Raw genomic sequence first — 17,049 nt, 5'->3', positions numbered from 1 at the left:
CTGAATGTAGTTATTTTCGGAAGATCAGAGCCATATCTTTATGGGTTTACAATTTAATTATTTTTTCCTTGTATATCACATTAGATAATTTATCACACTAAAAGATTTTTTACAATCATCACGAACACAAAATTGAAAAAAATAAAAAGAAAATTGCAATTGAAAATATTTATTCATAGAGAGACATGCATGAATATCGGTATTTAGTATTTCCAAAAAATGTTATATATTTTTTCCTTCAGTTATTTAAAAATTCAAATATTTTTATTTATATGTTCGTAATTTTGTTATGATTGTTCGAAAAGTTATATATTAGATATTTTATGTCATAAAAAAAATTCGAATATTTTATTCAGGTGTTCGTAAATTTTTTATGCTTGTTCAAAATTTTTTATGTTAAATATTTTATGTCTTCATGCAAGAAAAATTCAAATATTTTATTTAGATATTCATAATTTTTTACGCTTTGTTCGAAATAATTTACTTAGGTATTCATAATTATTTTATGCTTGTTCGTAAACACAAACGAGCTCAAGATTTAAAATTTGCAAACACGTAAAGTAGAAAAATACAACTTACCACACGCAAAGCATCTCACCATATGTTCCACATATTAGCCAATTTTTCAACTCTCAATGGGCCACGTAGAATTTTTGCCATCAGATTAACAAAACATATTCATTTACTAGTATTCACGAATATTGTTCAATATATTCTTGTTATTCATAAAATACATCTTATTCTAATATTGTTGAAGATGTATCAAATAAAAATTATATTTGTACGAATGAAGACAATAATTTCTGAATAATGTATCTACTACCCATAAACTAGGAATGAAGAAAATATTCTGTTGAATAAAGTAATTCATGTAACGAATAATTATACATTTTCAATGAACAAACTACATTTTTTCAATCAGCAGAAACTCAGATAAAAATTCTCGGCAATCCAGAATCAAGGTCCTCTGCTTCATTCCAACACAAATTCTTCAAGCCATATAATCACTTCAGTTCTTTGAAGTCAGGAGCAAATTCCATATGAATAAACATAATATTAAAACTCTTCATCAAACAATTAAAGAGCAGACCCATATTGAAAAGCAAAAAAAAAAAAAATGATAACCTATTCACTTGTCCATGAAAACAACGACTAACTAATGTAACTTTGAATATGATAAATTAGGTGAACCCCCAATTAAAGAGCATGCCCCAATTGAAAAGTAAAAAGAAAAAAAAAAGAATCAAATTACCTTTGAATAAAAATTTGATTTTTTCAAAGGATCCCCAATTGAAGACAAAACCCTCTCTATCGATTGTTGAGGGGTAGTGGAAAGAGTCAAATTTGAGCTCTGTATCAGTTGGTGGCTCAAAGCATGGGAATCTTCTGTATGAAACTTTTATAGTTTCAGAATCAATTTCAACCCAACGTTCTTCGTCAATTTCAACATCTTTGCCTAAAATCGAAGGTGGAGTCGGTAAAAAACTTGGGAATTTAAGGTTTAAGAGAGAGATGATGGAGGTGAATTCGAGAGAGAGATGGGTGGAACGAAGGCGGTGACCATGGCCGTGGTTTCGCCTGTGGCGTGAATAAGGGGGTAGCGCCATGTGCGTATGTGACTGTGTGTGCTGGTGGGTTGGTTCATGAATGAACAAATATTCGAACTTACCCCTTCGATGTCGCGAAAATATGCCGAAACGATGAACAAATTCAATTCTTTTTCTTCAAATCTGCAGAAAGTTTTGTACAAATGGTGTCTGCAGAAATTCAACCGAATAATCGTGGAGATGTGGAAGAGGGAAAGGCGGAGTAATCAAATCTTCCGGATTTATTGATGTGGGTAAAATTCCCAATTACACCCTCTGGGCAGTAAAATTTCGGAGCGTTCTTATTTTCAGCGTTTTTGATGGTTTTATTTTTTAATTATTCGAATTTCTTGTAGCCGTTGGATTTTGTAGATCTAACGCTAGAGATGAATTCTCTATTCTCTATTAATGTAGTATTCTCCATGGATCCCTCCCCTATATATATATATATATATATATATATATATATATATATATATATAACATAAAATGGGGATTGGGGAATGGGGAGTGCGTTATCGGTTGCAATGATGCTCTCCACATATTTAAACAATCAACAAATTAAATTGCGACTAGTTCCATCACTTAAAATTCTATCATTAGCTACCTTTTAACTCTAATTATGTCTTATCTTCTCTAATCTTTACAAGTTCAATCTAAATTCCCCAACCGCGAAAAAAAATACAATCATCAAAACATTGTCTACAAATTAAAAGGACGGTGTCACTGTCAAGTTTGTTGTAAATTTGACTTGTGGGGGTTGACATTAACTCTAATTTATATCTATTTAAGTCAATTATTAGAATAATTATTATTATTATTTCTAGACATAACACACATATATATGGATTCTTGAACTTTTTTTTTATTTCATTACAGCTTTCAGTTTTAATAAGTCCTTATATATGTTTTTATATAATAAATATTTCATTTGATTTTTATTTGATGAATCCTTCTAACTTTTCCATTGGTGTTAGAGTCAATGTTGGATTGAATGTTGATAACATTTTGTTGTCAACATTTATGAGAATCAGCCAACATTCGGGAGCCAGTTTTAAAGTTGAACTTTGACTCTCTATTAGTAATTACATATATTTACTCTTTCTCTTCTATATGTTTTTATATTATTTGATTGTGGAATAATGAATTATGTGCAGTTGATCACAAATCAATAAGTGGAGATGTGGTTAAATCATGATTCAAATTAGTGGGACAACAATTCCTATTTTTCAAGAAGCATGATCTCTCAACCAACATCCATGATTATCTGACTGACTAGCAGTTTTCAGAGAGGCATTGCAGTGATTATATGAAGCTTATGAAAGTGTGGGAAAAGTGGAGGAAACTTACCACAAGATGACAAATTGACAACCTACAAAAGCTACAAGATGGTCTTCTCATGCGTACTACTTGAGAGTATGATTTCATCGACATAACATTCACCACAATCATTTCATCATTTTTCATGCTGCAAACGTGACACTGATTCTTCATCGACCTAACATTCACCACAACCATTTCATCGACCTATAATTCGTGAAAAAAGTAAATTGTGTGTTATTTAAATTTCGTTTCATGTTAATTAACTTGAATGTCATCAACATTCTACTTATTAACATTCTAATTAATATTATTCTTACAAATTATACAATATTACTTTGTGGTAATTTCTGATATTAAACCCATTCAATTAGTTTAAACAAGAGTTTTAAGACATCTAGCGTGGTGGGTAGGGGTGAAGTAATTATATTGTGGATGTTGAAATTGTTGGCCACAATTTATTCGCAATTGTTTCTTGGTGCCCATGTGAGGATAGGAACGAGATGCTCATTTATTTGGGCCCAAAATATGCGCTGTCCTTTTATATTTCATTTTTCACCAAACATCACATAAGCTACGAATTGATCCATTTCCCTTCAAATACCCCCAAATTCACATCCTCCTTTTATTTTCTTATATAAAGTTATAGCTATGGCTTGCGTCAATATAGGATCAACTTACAATTATGGAATCAATTTGAACATCAAATTATCATATTATTATAAGTTTATATCCCTAGCACATTGCAGTTTTATCCCGAACAAATAGTATTTATTTTTTCAAAAAAAAATCAGTTAGTAAAAGGAGTCTTGAACTAAGAAATAGACTCTATAAGCCAAAAAATGGGAAAATAGGTATCCTAGCGAAGCAATTGTAGTAATCAGAGTTCATTGATATTCCTCGTGACACTTTGGTTAGGCCGACTATTACTATTATTACCCCAAAATTTAAACTCAAGTGTTGTATGCATTTATCGTAAATCTTCACGATTGAAGGTTTGATATTAACTATTCGTTCTTATTTTATTCAGAGAGAGAGAGAGAGAGCCGTGCTCTGTTAAAAAAAGGGGGAAGAAAACAAAATTCAATAGTTTGAAGATGAGATAAAGGGAGTGGAATGAGGAGTATGGGCTAACTAGTTTTATGAGAAAGTAAAGGTGGGAGGCATCAGACAAGTACCATCAAATAATTTTTCAATTTGACTACTAAAGCACTTATACACCTTTTCTCCTTTCGCTAATAATAATATTTCATAATTCCTGATTCCAATATGGTCACGTTCATGCCCAAATTAATTACTATAAGTTGTTAGAGATCAACAATAGATCATATAATACTTGCATTGACAGACGACTGCACCTTAAAAACAAATCGTTACATTTCAAAAAGCAACGAATTAATTTGGGCCGGCCAATCTAGTCCAATGCTATTTGATCTCCCCATCAAATGTATTTGATTATTTTATATCGTATTATAATGTATGCTATTGCACTAAGAAAATATATACAGGTGCATTTATTTCTCTTGAAATCGAGTGCTTTTGTTAATTGTGGATTATGAATTATAATTAAATCTTAATTACCTTCTAACTACCATCTAACTATCTCCCAATTCTTTTTTTATCATAAAATTTAACCACTATTCTAAACTGGCCCAAGAGAAATTCAAATGTCATCTCAATTCACGCCACTCTGCCCTGTTTATAGGAATTTGATGCCATCAATTGTACTAAAATACTATACAAATTGGCCTTCCTATTCACATTAATATTACATCTCAGAACTAGACCATATATAGCATAGTAGAACATAGAAGGATCTTAAATTTTGAAGTTTCATAATTCAAGTAAATAATGCTCTAGCACTAGCACTTTAGATAGAGGACTCCATTTCATGTATTACTAATTACTAAGTGGGCCCTTTCAAAGACAGAACATAAGAAGCCACATCTCTGTCTGCCCTTTCACTAAGTACTTAGGTACAAGTGATTTAAACACACAATCACAAACACACACACTAGAAACATACTATGTGTTTGCAAAGAAAGGAAAGTACAACAAGCAATGCTAAGAGTACAATCCTCATGGGACACTAGACATAAGCAAAGGAGTGAAAATTTAAAATGCCCACTTCCTTATCTTTTTTTGTAAAAATGCCCTCTCTTATTATACAAAGCATTTCATGCCCTATTCTTTAAGTACCCCTTGATTTGATGGGTTTGCTTGGTTTTATGTGAAAGTCTTACACATTTGACCGATTTGACAGCTATCGGTCATAAAAGTCAACGATTTGACAGCTATCGGTCAAATCGTTGACTTTTATGACCGATAGCTGTCAAATCGGTCAAATGTGTAAGACTTTCACATAAAACCAAGCAAACCCATCAACATCAAAGGGTAAATTAGGCACTTCACATATTTAGGGCATAGAATGCTTTTTATGATAAGAGAGGGCATTTTTCAAAAAACACATAAGGGATAGGGCATTTTTGCCCATTAACACTAAGGAAAACCTGATAGAGTTCCATCAAGTAGAAAGATTTACAATCTTCTCTCACAAAGCAAAAACTGAGGTCCCCTCATTCCTCAACATAATATGGGCAAGGAAAAAAGATGAGCTCCCACAATCAAACATTTCAAACCAAATCTTTACACAAAACTTCATTTCTGATGGGAAATCTTGCAACACAAGTGTATCAAATCAAAGAGACAGCAGACAGCCCTCTTCTTCAATCACATTTTTTTTCTCACCTTTTCAAAAACTAAAAAGAAAAAAGAAAAAAAAAAACAAAAGGAAAGAGAAAAGCACACCCTCTAAAATCTAGGGCTGCATGTGGCTATAATGTGCTATAAACAGAAGAGGAAGAAATATGTAGTTAAAAATAAATAATCAAACAAATTGGTATGAAGAAAAACAATAGTTGTTAAAACTGTGTGAAAGTCATCTTTGTGGGCTTCATTTCCTTTGCTTTTTCCCCTCCTTATCATCTGAGCTTTCAGACCTTTTCATGTTCTTCTGCCAAACTTCTGCTTTTTTATTGCTTCTTTTTTCTTTTCCCAAATGAATATTTTTCTGCTTACTCTTCTACTTTGTGTCCAATCAACTCCAAAAATCATATACAAACATAGAAATTAGCATGCTCATTAGGCCAGTAGTGTATAAGCATGATTCTCACCCAAGAAAGTGATGGCTTGCTTTCAAGGCTTTGGCTTCTTGTCATCCACATTGCTGGATTCATCAATCTGACTGAAATCTAGACGCCTTCTTTTCGCAGAATTTGCAGAAGAAGATCCATAAGTTTGTAATTGGGTAGGGGATAAACCAGGAGATGCAATGCCTTTGCTTAAATTCAAGCTCTCATCCATTTCTTGGAATGAGTTGTAGCAGGAAATGATGCTCTCCTGCAAGTAGAAGCAATAGAAAAAGATTATAAATCTCATTCAACTAAAACAAATTTGATGTGTGAAGAAAATGCATGAATTCATCATCAATTTGTAGGAAAAGAATGAATGACTCACAATATTGAAAGAGTGAGAAGTTGTCAAGCAATCGATTTTAAGCTGCAAGGCATCTTTTGTCAATCCTTGATCCAATACAAACAATGTGGCAGCTGCTGCTATCACAGATGGCCCATGACACATTATTTTTGCATCTACATTGACATTTTGGTTATCAATCATGATCAAATTCGAAAGTAATCCAAACTTACAAAAGAAGGGGAAAAGAATACTAACCTCTCACTGAGCTTAAAATGAGTTTCATAATTGTTGAAAACGAGTTTGCACTGAACTTGTTTGCAAAGAATGTGGTGAAATTGTAAGGGGTGGGGGATCCCATTTTCCATCCCAATGAATTCAAAACCAAAAGCTCCATCCTCTGTATCACACTGCTCTCAAAATTGTAATCTTCAACACAAAATTCTGATAATGCAGGCACTCTGATTTCCTCCATTTTGGCAGCCAGTGATAGACAAGCCATGGACAAAAGTTTTATGGCCCAAGATTGCTCTGCCTACATTGATTCCAATTCAAGAAAATGATGCCCACAATATCAAAATTGAATCTTTTCGCGATTAAAAAAAGAAAGAAAAAAGAAACCCAAATTACTCAACTTACTTCAATAGATCTTCTTGAGAGAAATCTATCAAGATATGTAACTGATGCATAAGCAGTTTGGACTCCGAATCCAAGAACTTCCCTTTTCTGCATCAAAAGAAATCCCAAAAAAGCTTCAATCGATGGCACTCAATCATCATCAAGAAAATAAAACACAAACACACAGAAAATGGGGTTGGGTACAAACTCTGAGAATGTAATCAATTCCTTCCAAACGAGCCCTTTCAATCCAAGAATTCTGGAGAAGGTGTTGGATTTGGGGCCCACCATTTGTGATTTCTCTATCAAGAAGAGTTTGAATGTAAGCATCATCGTCGTCATTGTCATGTACTGCAATCTCTTCATCTTCACAGTCTAAACTACCCAAATCCTCTTGACAGAGCAGAAGGCTACTAGGAGAGGACATAGACTGAGAAGTACTCTCCATTGTTCTTCTCTTGTGTCAGTGTGTGTATGTGTGTGTTAATTTTCTTTTACTCTATATCATATGCATCTAAATAAAGAGTGGGAGAGAATCTAGGATGTGTATGAATGGCGTGGGAGAAATTTGTGCCGCCAAAACAAGCGGGTATCTGATAATAGTGGTCGTGTCTTCTAATTAGGCATGTGATGAGAGAACCATAACTACCATTATTTTATGCATCAAAATGTTAATACAATATTTTTGTATTTAATGGGGAAATAAATGGATTGCTAAATCCACAAGCAATCTTGGAATGTGGCTTCGATTTGGTGGTGGGGTGGTGGTGGTGGTGAAGTGGGAGAGAGAGAGGGTTTTACTTTTTAGTCAAGTGAAAATTGAGCTCACAAATTAGTACTACGTGGTGGCTCTGATTTACCAAGTCCACCGTGCACCAATAGGGTTTCACCACGTGGACTCGTAGGGCAAGCTGTAAATTCTTCAATTCATTTCTTTTATTTTCAGAGAAAAATTAAAAGATCGAACTGAACCGTACAGATGCGATTATGGTTTAAACTGTTTATTTGTTCGCTTTTGGTTCGATTAGATTTTTTTTAACAGAAAATTGAAAAATCTATTTACCATTTATTTGGTCTAATGTGCTACTCCCTCCCTCCATTTACTAATTTCATGCATTTTTTACCATTTTAGTTTTAGTTTATCCACCAATTTCATGTCTTTTTCAATTTTTAGTAATATTATTTCACAAAACGCCATTAAAGGTGAGACTCTTCACTCTAATAATTGTAATATTCTCAGAAATGTGAGACTCATATTTCACTCGCAACACACTTAACCATTTTATTAAAACTCGTATAATTTTTAAATGAACATGAAATTTGGGGACAAAGGGAGTATAATCAAAAAAATGAAATGTAACTAATATATATGTATATATATATGCAATATATATATATAGGGTGCGGTTATAGTGAGAACCACACTTATCGTGAGAACATAAGAACCATTAAAATCAATGCATCTACTATATAAATTAATGCATTCGCTATTAAATTTAATGCATCCGAAAATAATAAATTTTTTGCTCCCTTCAGGATTCGAACCCAGGATCTGCATTCATCCACCAAGATGATGCATCCACCGTAGATCTTGATGATCGAATGGTTTAAAATGGTTCTCTGTTCTAATTTTATTTAGTGGTTCTTATTTGAACCTCTCCCTATATATATATATATATAATTAATGTTCCTTTATAGTAATATATGGAGTATTATTAATAATGATCATTTTTATTACTAAAGTTGGAAAAAGCTCTTTAAGTTTTTTGGTATGGTTAGCAGGGGAGGATCATCAAGATCTACAGTTGATTCATCATCATGTTGGATGAATTTATGGTCCTGAGTTCGAATGCCAAAGGTAGCAAAAATTTATTTTCACAATTTATATATACCTTTATACAGCGAATTCATGTGTGTTCTACATAAAATTCATACATTTTTTATAGTTCTTATTTCTTATTTTAAGAGCTGCTCTCACGGTAGCCCTTCCCTAGTTAGCAAATCTAATTCGATTTTACATTGATCAAAATTTTGATAGTTCAATTATTTCGATTCAATAATGTTTTTGTGAAAAAAATCAATCGAATTAATAGAATACTCGCCAATCACCCCTACTCGATTCTACTAAGGGCCCTTTTCTGAATTTATGTTACAAACTACGTGATAAGGGCCCTTTCTGAATTTATGTTACAAACTACATGATGTAGACTTCAATTTCACTGTACCTCCACAACTCACATTTTGTTGATTCTTTCTCACAATTAATTCTATAGCATAATTTATTTTGTCCTTTTAATGTGATTCTTCTTAGCTATGATAAAATGTAAGACAAATACAGAAGGAATGCTACTTTTCCAACACATTTATAAGGCATTTATTTGATTTCAGTGATAAATATGTGATTGATTAAACAATTTAATTAAATTATATTAGAGTATCTCCCGCGCTATGCGCGGCGAATATAATTTTAGACTCGCGCAATATTGAGTTGGGTATTAGATTCAACTGCAAATTTATGAAAAAGTGAAGAAAATCGAGCTAAGAGCTAAGAACAAAAAAATTGAGTGTGCAAAAAATGTAGAAAAAAAGATAACATTTGTTTATTTGATTTCCTCTTATAGAAGGACTTGTTTACATTTAATCTGAAGGGGTCTATTTATAGTCTATTATTGAGATACAATACTAAGGTCCATTTAGTCTCGTTTCGATGCCCAAATAATAATATTTGATAAGTGCAAATCGTTGGTTGCCGCGTGTTTAAAATCAGCATTTTTGTAGTCAGAATATAAATCTTTCGCTTCCCACTTTTATTCTGATTCCCCTTTAGCCTCAGATCTGCAGCTTTATCTTCATGTTTCGTATTTTCGCTGAAGTTAGATCTTAATATATTTAAGCGCCCAATTTCATCATTGATCACGTAAGTTGTGCATATATATCCTTTATAATATTAATACAAACTAATAAAATTAAAAATTTATACCAAATTTATTATTTGCAAAGTGATATAATATTTTAATATTTAATTTTATATCAAATTTATTATTTGCAAAGTGATCTAATATTTTAATATAACCTAAGTAATTCATAAGTTGTCAAAATATTTGGATAATTGAGCTTTATAGGTTATAGGGTGAATTGTGAGGTAGAGATTAAAAAAAAAACATTGTTAGAGAGATGAAATTTAAATGATATATGATAAAAATAATAAATTATAGTTCAATTATTTTTGTAAAATGACTGTTGTTTATAAGATAATGAGAAAATAAGTTGGGGTAGAGTAACTTGTTTTTTGGGGAGCTTATAAGCTCTTGAAGCTTATTTTTAGTTTTTATAGCTCATAAATTATTTGTAAACTTATTTTGTCAAACACTTTAAAGAAACTTATAAACTTTGTAAAATACCTTCGTCTTATCATCCTCTAATCCTATTTAATATTACTATCAAACTTATTTATATAATCCATAAGATCAAACTTGCACTTAAAGTGTATTTGTTTGAATGACTAGATTTACAATGCATTAAATTGATCATTTGAAGGATGTATGATCTAACAAATTGGAAGAATTGAAATATATAATAAATATAACACATGCTCTCTTTGTCTTAACTATCTTGAATCGTATTTTTTTTTTGTGCGTGTGTTAGTCAAGCGGTAAGGGATTAATACTCAAGGCCAAAGGTCTTGGGTTCGAGTCCCCTGTGACGTAACCTTTAAATTTTTTTATTTAATAATGTTAATTTATATAAAAAAAAGACATTTTAATCTAAAATTACGCTCACTAATTGAACTCCTTATATTTTCTTAATTAGCCAATAAATCATTTGGTTTCCCTTCCTAAACTCATTACTCAATCACTCTCTTTATCTTTCTCCCACTCTCTTTGTCTCAAATCTGCCTATGTTATCTTCGAGAAGGTTGCACACATCCGGTGAAGGAGGGAGGTGGCGGCAACGGGAGGTGGACGTGCAAGCTGAGCGAGGCAAGATGGAGGTGGTGTTAAGGGAATAAGGTCGGCATATTTGGGGATCTAGGGTTTTCGGTCGAGAGATGAGGGTATGCAACGGCGACGGGGAAGAGAGTTAAAACGACAACGGCGATACAGGGGAGAGATGAAGGCGTGACGGCTCGAAAGAAGGGCGGTGATGCGACGGTACAAGGGAAAGGCAGAGGCGCAGTGACATAAGGGGAAGGACGGAAGCGCGCGCGGTGGCCTGGAGGGAGGGCGGCGACACACACTACTAGAAAAAAAATGCTTATGACGATCGAAAATTTCGGTCGTTAAATTGGCGGTCCTAATGACCTATTTACAATTGTTTCACGATCGATTTAAAAAGAAAAAATTAACGAACGAAATATTAGTCGTTAAATATTTTTATATTTTTTTAATTATTTAACGGCCAAAAATTTTGTTATTAATATTTTATTTTTTTAACAACCGAACTTTGGTCGTTAATATTATTTTTTTTTAAAAAAATATTATTCATAGGGGTTATGGCAAAAAAAAATACACGAAGTAATTTTCACTTGAATTTGACTTTCGGCGAAATTAGAGCTTAGTTGGCAGTCAAAAGTTCACATGATGTTGGTCTAACTTCTGATGATAAGGAGTATTTTGAAGCTCGGAGGTCTAAGAAGGAAAAAGTTAATATATTTAACTTTATTTCGAGTGTCAGTTAAGCTCTAATTTCGTTGAAAGTCAAACTTATGTGAAAATTGCAACAAAAATATAAATTCATGTACTTTTTGTCTTAATTGAAATTTCTGGTGAAAATTACAACTTTTTTAAAAGTTCATGTATTTTTTTGTCATAACTCCTTATTTTTTTTTTTACTATCGTTCAAAGAACCGCTACAATCATTAAAGCTGCATTTTCTGGTAGTGACAATTGCAACAGAGTAGAGGTTCTCGGAACTTCCATGATTGGAAGTTTTCACGTGCCTCTGAACTTCCTCTACTCTTTCTTATATTAATTGATTCTTAAATTTTCGTGTTTCATAAGGAAATTTTTTGTTAATTCTAGGATGAATTATAGGTGTTTTGCACTCCAGTAGAAAGGAGGTGTTGGTGGTCGGGGGAGGGGGAAGGGGATGGTGATGGTATTTTGTGGCGATCGTCTGGAAGAGGGGATGTACGAATGAGAGAGAAAGAGAGACTCATTGAGAAAGAAACAAAAAATAACTAAAAATTTAAGACTACACTTAATTAAAACATAAAATAACATCTTTTCAAATTTTATTTCCAAAAGAAATGACTCAAACTAGTTAGGTTGGAGAGAATATTATTTTTATATATCTATATCGTCACTCAAAATAAAGGATGTTGATAAGGGGTTTTTTAACATGGTGTCTGCAAAATCGAATGAAATGATAAATTAATACGTGTTTAGTGAATATCATTTTCTTAGATAAAGTTATATCATTCATGAAACTTAATGATATGGGCATTTTTATGCTACTATTAAACAATTATCGTGATTATATATAAATATTTGAGTAGTGTTATTAAGACAAAATTTATTAGAACAAAAAAAAGGTTAAATATTTTAAAAAATTGATTGATTTAAAAATTTTGGTTCATGAAGGAATATTAAACTGAATTAATACTCCGTTTGCCCGATGATCGTTTCTTGGATTATTATTAATTTATCATACAACGATTAATCCTAACATGCTCCTATGAATTTAATAGCTGCACATAGGTGTTAGGAATTACTTACTTGTAAAACGGATGCAGAGGTCGTTGATGATCGCGTCGAAAGACTCCAGTTCTGATCTTCTCGACTGTATCCCGCTCAGCTTTCACCGTTGGATGGACAACGAGCTATGAAACTCCCAAGCTAGAAATCTCCCTTGTTTCATGCGCCTCCTCACAGCTCTCAAATCCTAATAATTATCAGTGTGTGTTTCCTGAGAGTTGACAGCTGTATTTTTATAATACAGAAAAGGGAGGGGGGTGCCACTTTTGAGTAGGGGACGATTTCTAGCCCTATTTGGGCTAGGAGACATTGGGCCAGTCCAGGGACCAGATACAAGGAATAAAGATGAGCCTCAAATAAATTAATTTATCTATGGTCGCCCAGACCATAATTAATTTATAAATATCAATTCATTCCACTAGAGAACAAATATTGACTTACCCCTTTATTGCCGGTGATGAGTCGGAGCTTGTATTTAGACTTATTAAATTCTCGTATTTAAAATATCCGACATCCATTAATTAATTATAGCTCTAACAGCCTTAATTAATTAATCTCTTTGTAATCCTTTCTCAGTACCACTCAAAACTTATTATTGCGCCTGAACTTAATCAACCTGCAGGGTTTAACGCAATAAACATTATTGAGCTCCTTAAGGGGATGTCAAGGATACGAGTACTAATACAGATAATCAAATATCATATATTAACCGCTATCACCCAAGATACAGAGTACTCAAGTAACTATATAACTCTCACCCATAGTAAGTCAAAGTGATAAGCAAATCAATATATATATCTGAAATCTTATTAGTATTAAGATCTTATAAGTTACTGAGATCTTGATTCTTCACTTAAGTAAGATAGAAGAATACATCTCACTGTGGTCCTATCAATACGTTATGACGTACCAGTATAGATAAGTAATCAAGACAAACTACTTCCATCTATACCGCAGCCTAAACCAATAACTTGTCCTAGAGTTATTTCGGCTGTGATTATATTATATCTCTTAAGGTTATTCCAATTATACGGTCTTCTGTGATCTACAACACACCATATAATCTACTTATATAGAGATAAAAAACATACATATGCAATCATGAACCCAAACTGATAGGAGATAAAATAGTGAATACAGGAATCATTGTATACAAGCATAAAACGTTCTTGCTTTCAGTATACAAATCCAACAGTTCAAACTTAAAAAGGATTTAGTTAATTTTATTATTTTCTCTGCATTGTAATTTTTAAACACTTTTTTGTAGTTTTTGTACTTTGAAAATAATAAAAATTTAAAAGATTATCAAAAAATTATAAAAAAAACTACAATATGGTGAAAATAATAAAATTAATTAAATTCTTTTTTATTTTAAATGACAATTTTTAAATATAATCTATATATTAAAGCAAAATAAATCATATCCTATGTTGCATCGTACAATCACTTCATTCTAATTTTCCTCAATTCTCATTCATTTTTATTTTTTTCTAAATTTTAATCAATTTCTATATCTAAAAACCATTAAAAATCTAAAAGTCATGCTGCTGAAATAGAAATTTTATTAAAAAGAAAAAAAAAGATAGAAAAACCCCTGAAAGCACAGACGCTAACAAAGGGCCGGGCTAAAAGGAACCGTCTAAAAGTAAGACAAAACCACACAAAAAACCACAAAGGACCACGGGTGGACAAAAAACAAAAACTATGAGGAGAAATTTAAACAATCATCCGTCCCCAACATCGTCGTCATCCAACATATCTCCCCATTTTTTCTTGTTTGTAGAGACCACAGCCGACATGGCTCGGGCTGCTTCGGAAGAAGAGTGAACCACAAAGTTTTGCAGAATCGCCCCTCCAACCCGAGCATGCTGCACTTTATTCAAGAACTTCATCGGCGACGGAGCGTCAAGAACGGCGTTCTGCAAAATGACACCAACAGCACGGCCTGCTGCTTTTTGGAAATCTGAAGACATACCATTCTTAATTATACGCCGAAGTGGGTGCTTGATAGAGGAATCAGAAACCTTCCCCTTCTTGGTAGCCCCCTTACCCCTTAGGTCGCTCTCGGCCGCGAGGTATGGGCGACTCCTCCATCGTCACATTTCCTGGTGTCACAACCAAAGCCAAATCTGAATTGCTACAGTGCGTCAAGGTGACAGTAGTAGCAGTATCCGTCGGACCATTCGAAGGATGAAAGTCCGAGGAATGAGGAGGCGCCGCTTTTTGAACCGGCTGTGTGTTTGGCATTCCCGACGAGACCTCATTCCCACCGACCGAGTCAGAAAAGTCTAACGATTCCAGAGCAGCAAAGGGGTTGTTATGTGCAGCCAGAGCAGATCCAACCCCAAAGGATGGGGAACCAACAACATCCTCCCCTATATTTAAAAACTAAATACTTCAACAAAATAAATTATATCCTATGTGCGTCGTATAATCTCCACATTCCAATTTTCATCTATTCTCATTCATTCTTGTTTTTTAATTTTTAATAAATTTTCATATCCAAAAACTATTAAATATATAAAAAATCGTTATATATCTAAAAAACATTATATTAATATTCCACTGATCAATAAAATTTTATTTATATCCTTACACGAAAAATAGAAAATACATAAGTATTTGTAATTTTGAGCAAAATAAATCCTATCCTGCATGGCATCGCATAATCACTTCATTCTAATTTTCCTCAATTATCATTCATTCTTATTTTTTTTTTCTAAATTTTAATCAATTTCTATATCTAAAAACCATTAAAAATCTAAAAGTCTTGATATATTTAAAAACTAAATATCTCAAAAATTATTATATAAATATTTTAACAAAATAAATTATATCATACGTGGCGTCGTATAATCACTCTCCATTCTAATTATTCTCAATTCTCATTCATTCTTATTTTTTTAATTTTTAATCAATTTTTATATCCAAAAACTATTAAATATCTAAAAATCATTATACATCTAAAAACTATTGAATATCTAAAAAACATTATACTGATATTCCACTTATCAATAAAATTTTATTTATATTCTTACACAAAAAATAGAAAATACATAAGTATTTGTAATTTTGAGGTTGTAATGATTATTGTAATATTATACTTTATGATATCCAACTTTGCAATTTCAATTTAAAACGTACATGATTTACTTTAATATATATATATGACTTTGATGTTATTAATTCTATTTATATTTCCTAAAAAAATTATATTCGACCTCATGGGCAGACCAATTCAGGTTTCAACGTATATAATACTTCAATTGAGTTAAAATAAAAACCATCCTTAAGTTAAGAATGTAGAACTAATATATACCTTTGATCAATAATACTTAATATATTTTAATTTGCCTCTAACACCTATTGTATATTAGGAATAAAAAACTACTATAGAAAAAGACTATAGATCCCTTAAAATTTGCAACAAAGTTGATCACAAAATGCAAAATTAGATAAGTATTCATAATTATTAAATCTAAAAAAAAAAAAAAACAACAACCTTCGGAATAGGATTTAATCATATCCATTAAGATTGAAAAATAATTAATTTAGTTCTAAGTTCTTACAATAAAAATGGTTTTTAATTGAACTCTCCCCCTCCCCCCCCCCCCCCACACACACACACACATATATATATATATATATATATATATATATATATATGTGTGTGTGTGTGTGTGTATAATAACTATTAAATTCAATTGTTAACATTTTTTCCTTGAAATATAAATAAATTGATTCCATTGCTCAAAAGAGCACTGCTGAACTTATACGGTTGAATGAATTTAGTCCTTTTTATCTTCCGATGCACTATCCGCTAATATTCATTTATGAAGATGACGGATTATAAATTCTCATTCATTCTAATTTTCCTCGATTCTAATTCATTCTGATTTTTTTCTATGTTTTTTTTATGATATATTAAAAACTATTAAATAACTAAAAATTATTATATTAATATTTCAACAAAATAAATTACTCCCTCCGTCCGCCAAAAGTATGGCACTTTGGCTGGGCACGGAGATTAATAAAATTGGTGATGATGTTGATGTAGTGGAGAAAGGGTCCCACCACTTTTTGAGATGTGTGGTGGAGATTGAATTTGGGGTGAGTTTTTTGTAAATAAAGAGTGTTTATAAGGATAAAATATAAAGGTGGATGGTGGGACCATGGCTTAAAAAGGAAAGTGGAATACTTTTTGCGGACGCCAAATATAGTAATTGTGCCATACTTTTGGCGGACGGAGGGAGTATATTCTATGTGACGTCGTATAATCACTTCATTCTAATTTTCCTCAATTCTCATTCATTCTTTTTATTTTTCTAAATTTTAATCAGTTTCCATATACAAAA

General features: G+C 32.2%; 1 protein-coding gene and 1 long non-coding RNA gene across 2 annotated transcripts; both read right to left on the bottom strand.

The window, feature by feature from the left end:
- Positions 1-800: 800 nt before the first annotated feature.
- Positions 801-2,028, bottom strand: LOC130998678 (uncharacterized). The gene is made up of 2 exons (XR_009093289.1): positions 1,670-2,028; positions 801-1,456 (listed from the first exon to the last, which is right to left on the bottom strand). It is a non-coding gene; the product is annotated as an uncharacterized LOC130998678 (long non-coding RNA).
- A 3,509-nt stretch (positions 2,029-5,537) lies between these two features.
- Positions 5,538-7,751, bottom strand: LOC130998669 (cyclin-D5-3-like). Its single transcript, XM_057924085.1, has 5 exons — positions 7,207-7,751; positions 7,020-7,106; positions 6,639-6,915; positions 6,423-6,556; positions 5,538-6,305 (listed from the first exon to the last, which is right to left on the bottom strand). Exons 1-5 carry the CDS (start codon positions 7,444-7,446, stop codon positions 6,102-6,104), a joined length of 942 nt encoding a protein of 313 aa, XP_057780068.1. The 5' UTR covers positions 7,447-7,751; the 3' UTR covers positions 5,538-6,101.
- Between the last annotated feature and the right edge of the window lie 9,298 nt (positions 7,752-17,049).

This window comes from Salvia miltiorrhiza, chromosome 1 (genome assembly GCF_028751815.1).
Source record: "Salvia miltiorrhiza cultivar Shanhuang (shh) chromosome 1, IMPLAD_Smil_shh, whole genome shotgun sequence".
Taxonomy (NCBI): domain Eukaryota; kingdom Viridiplantae; phylum Streptophyta; class Magnoliopsida; order Lamiales; family Lamiaceae; genus Salvia; species Salvia miltiorrhiza.
This window is presented reverse-complemented; position numbering and strand designations above follow the sequence as displayed.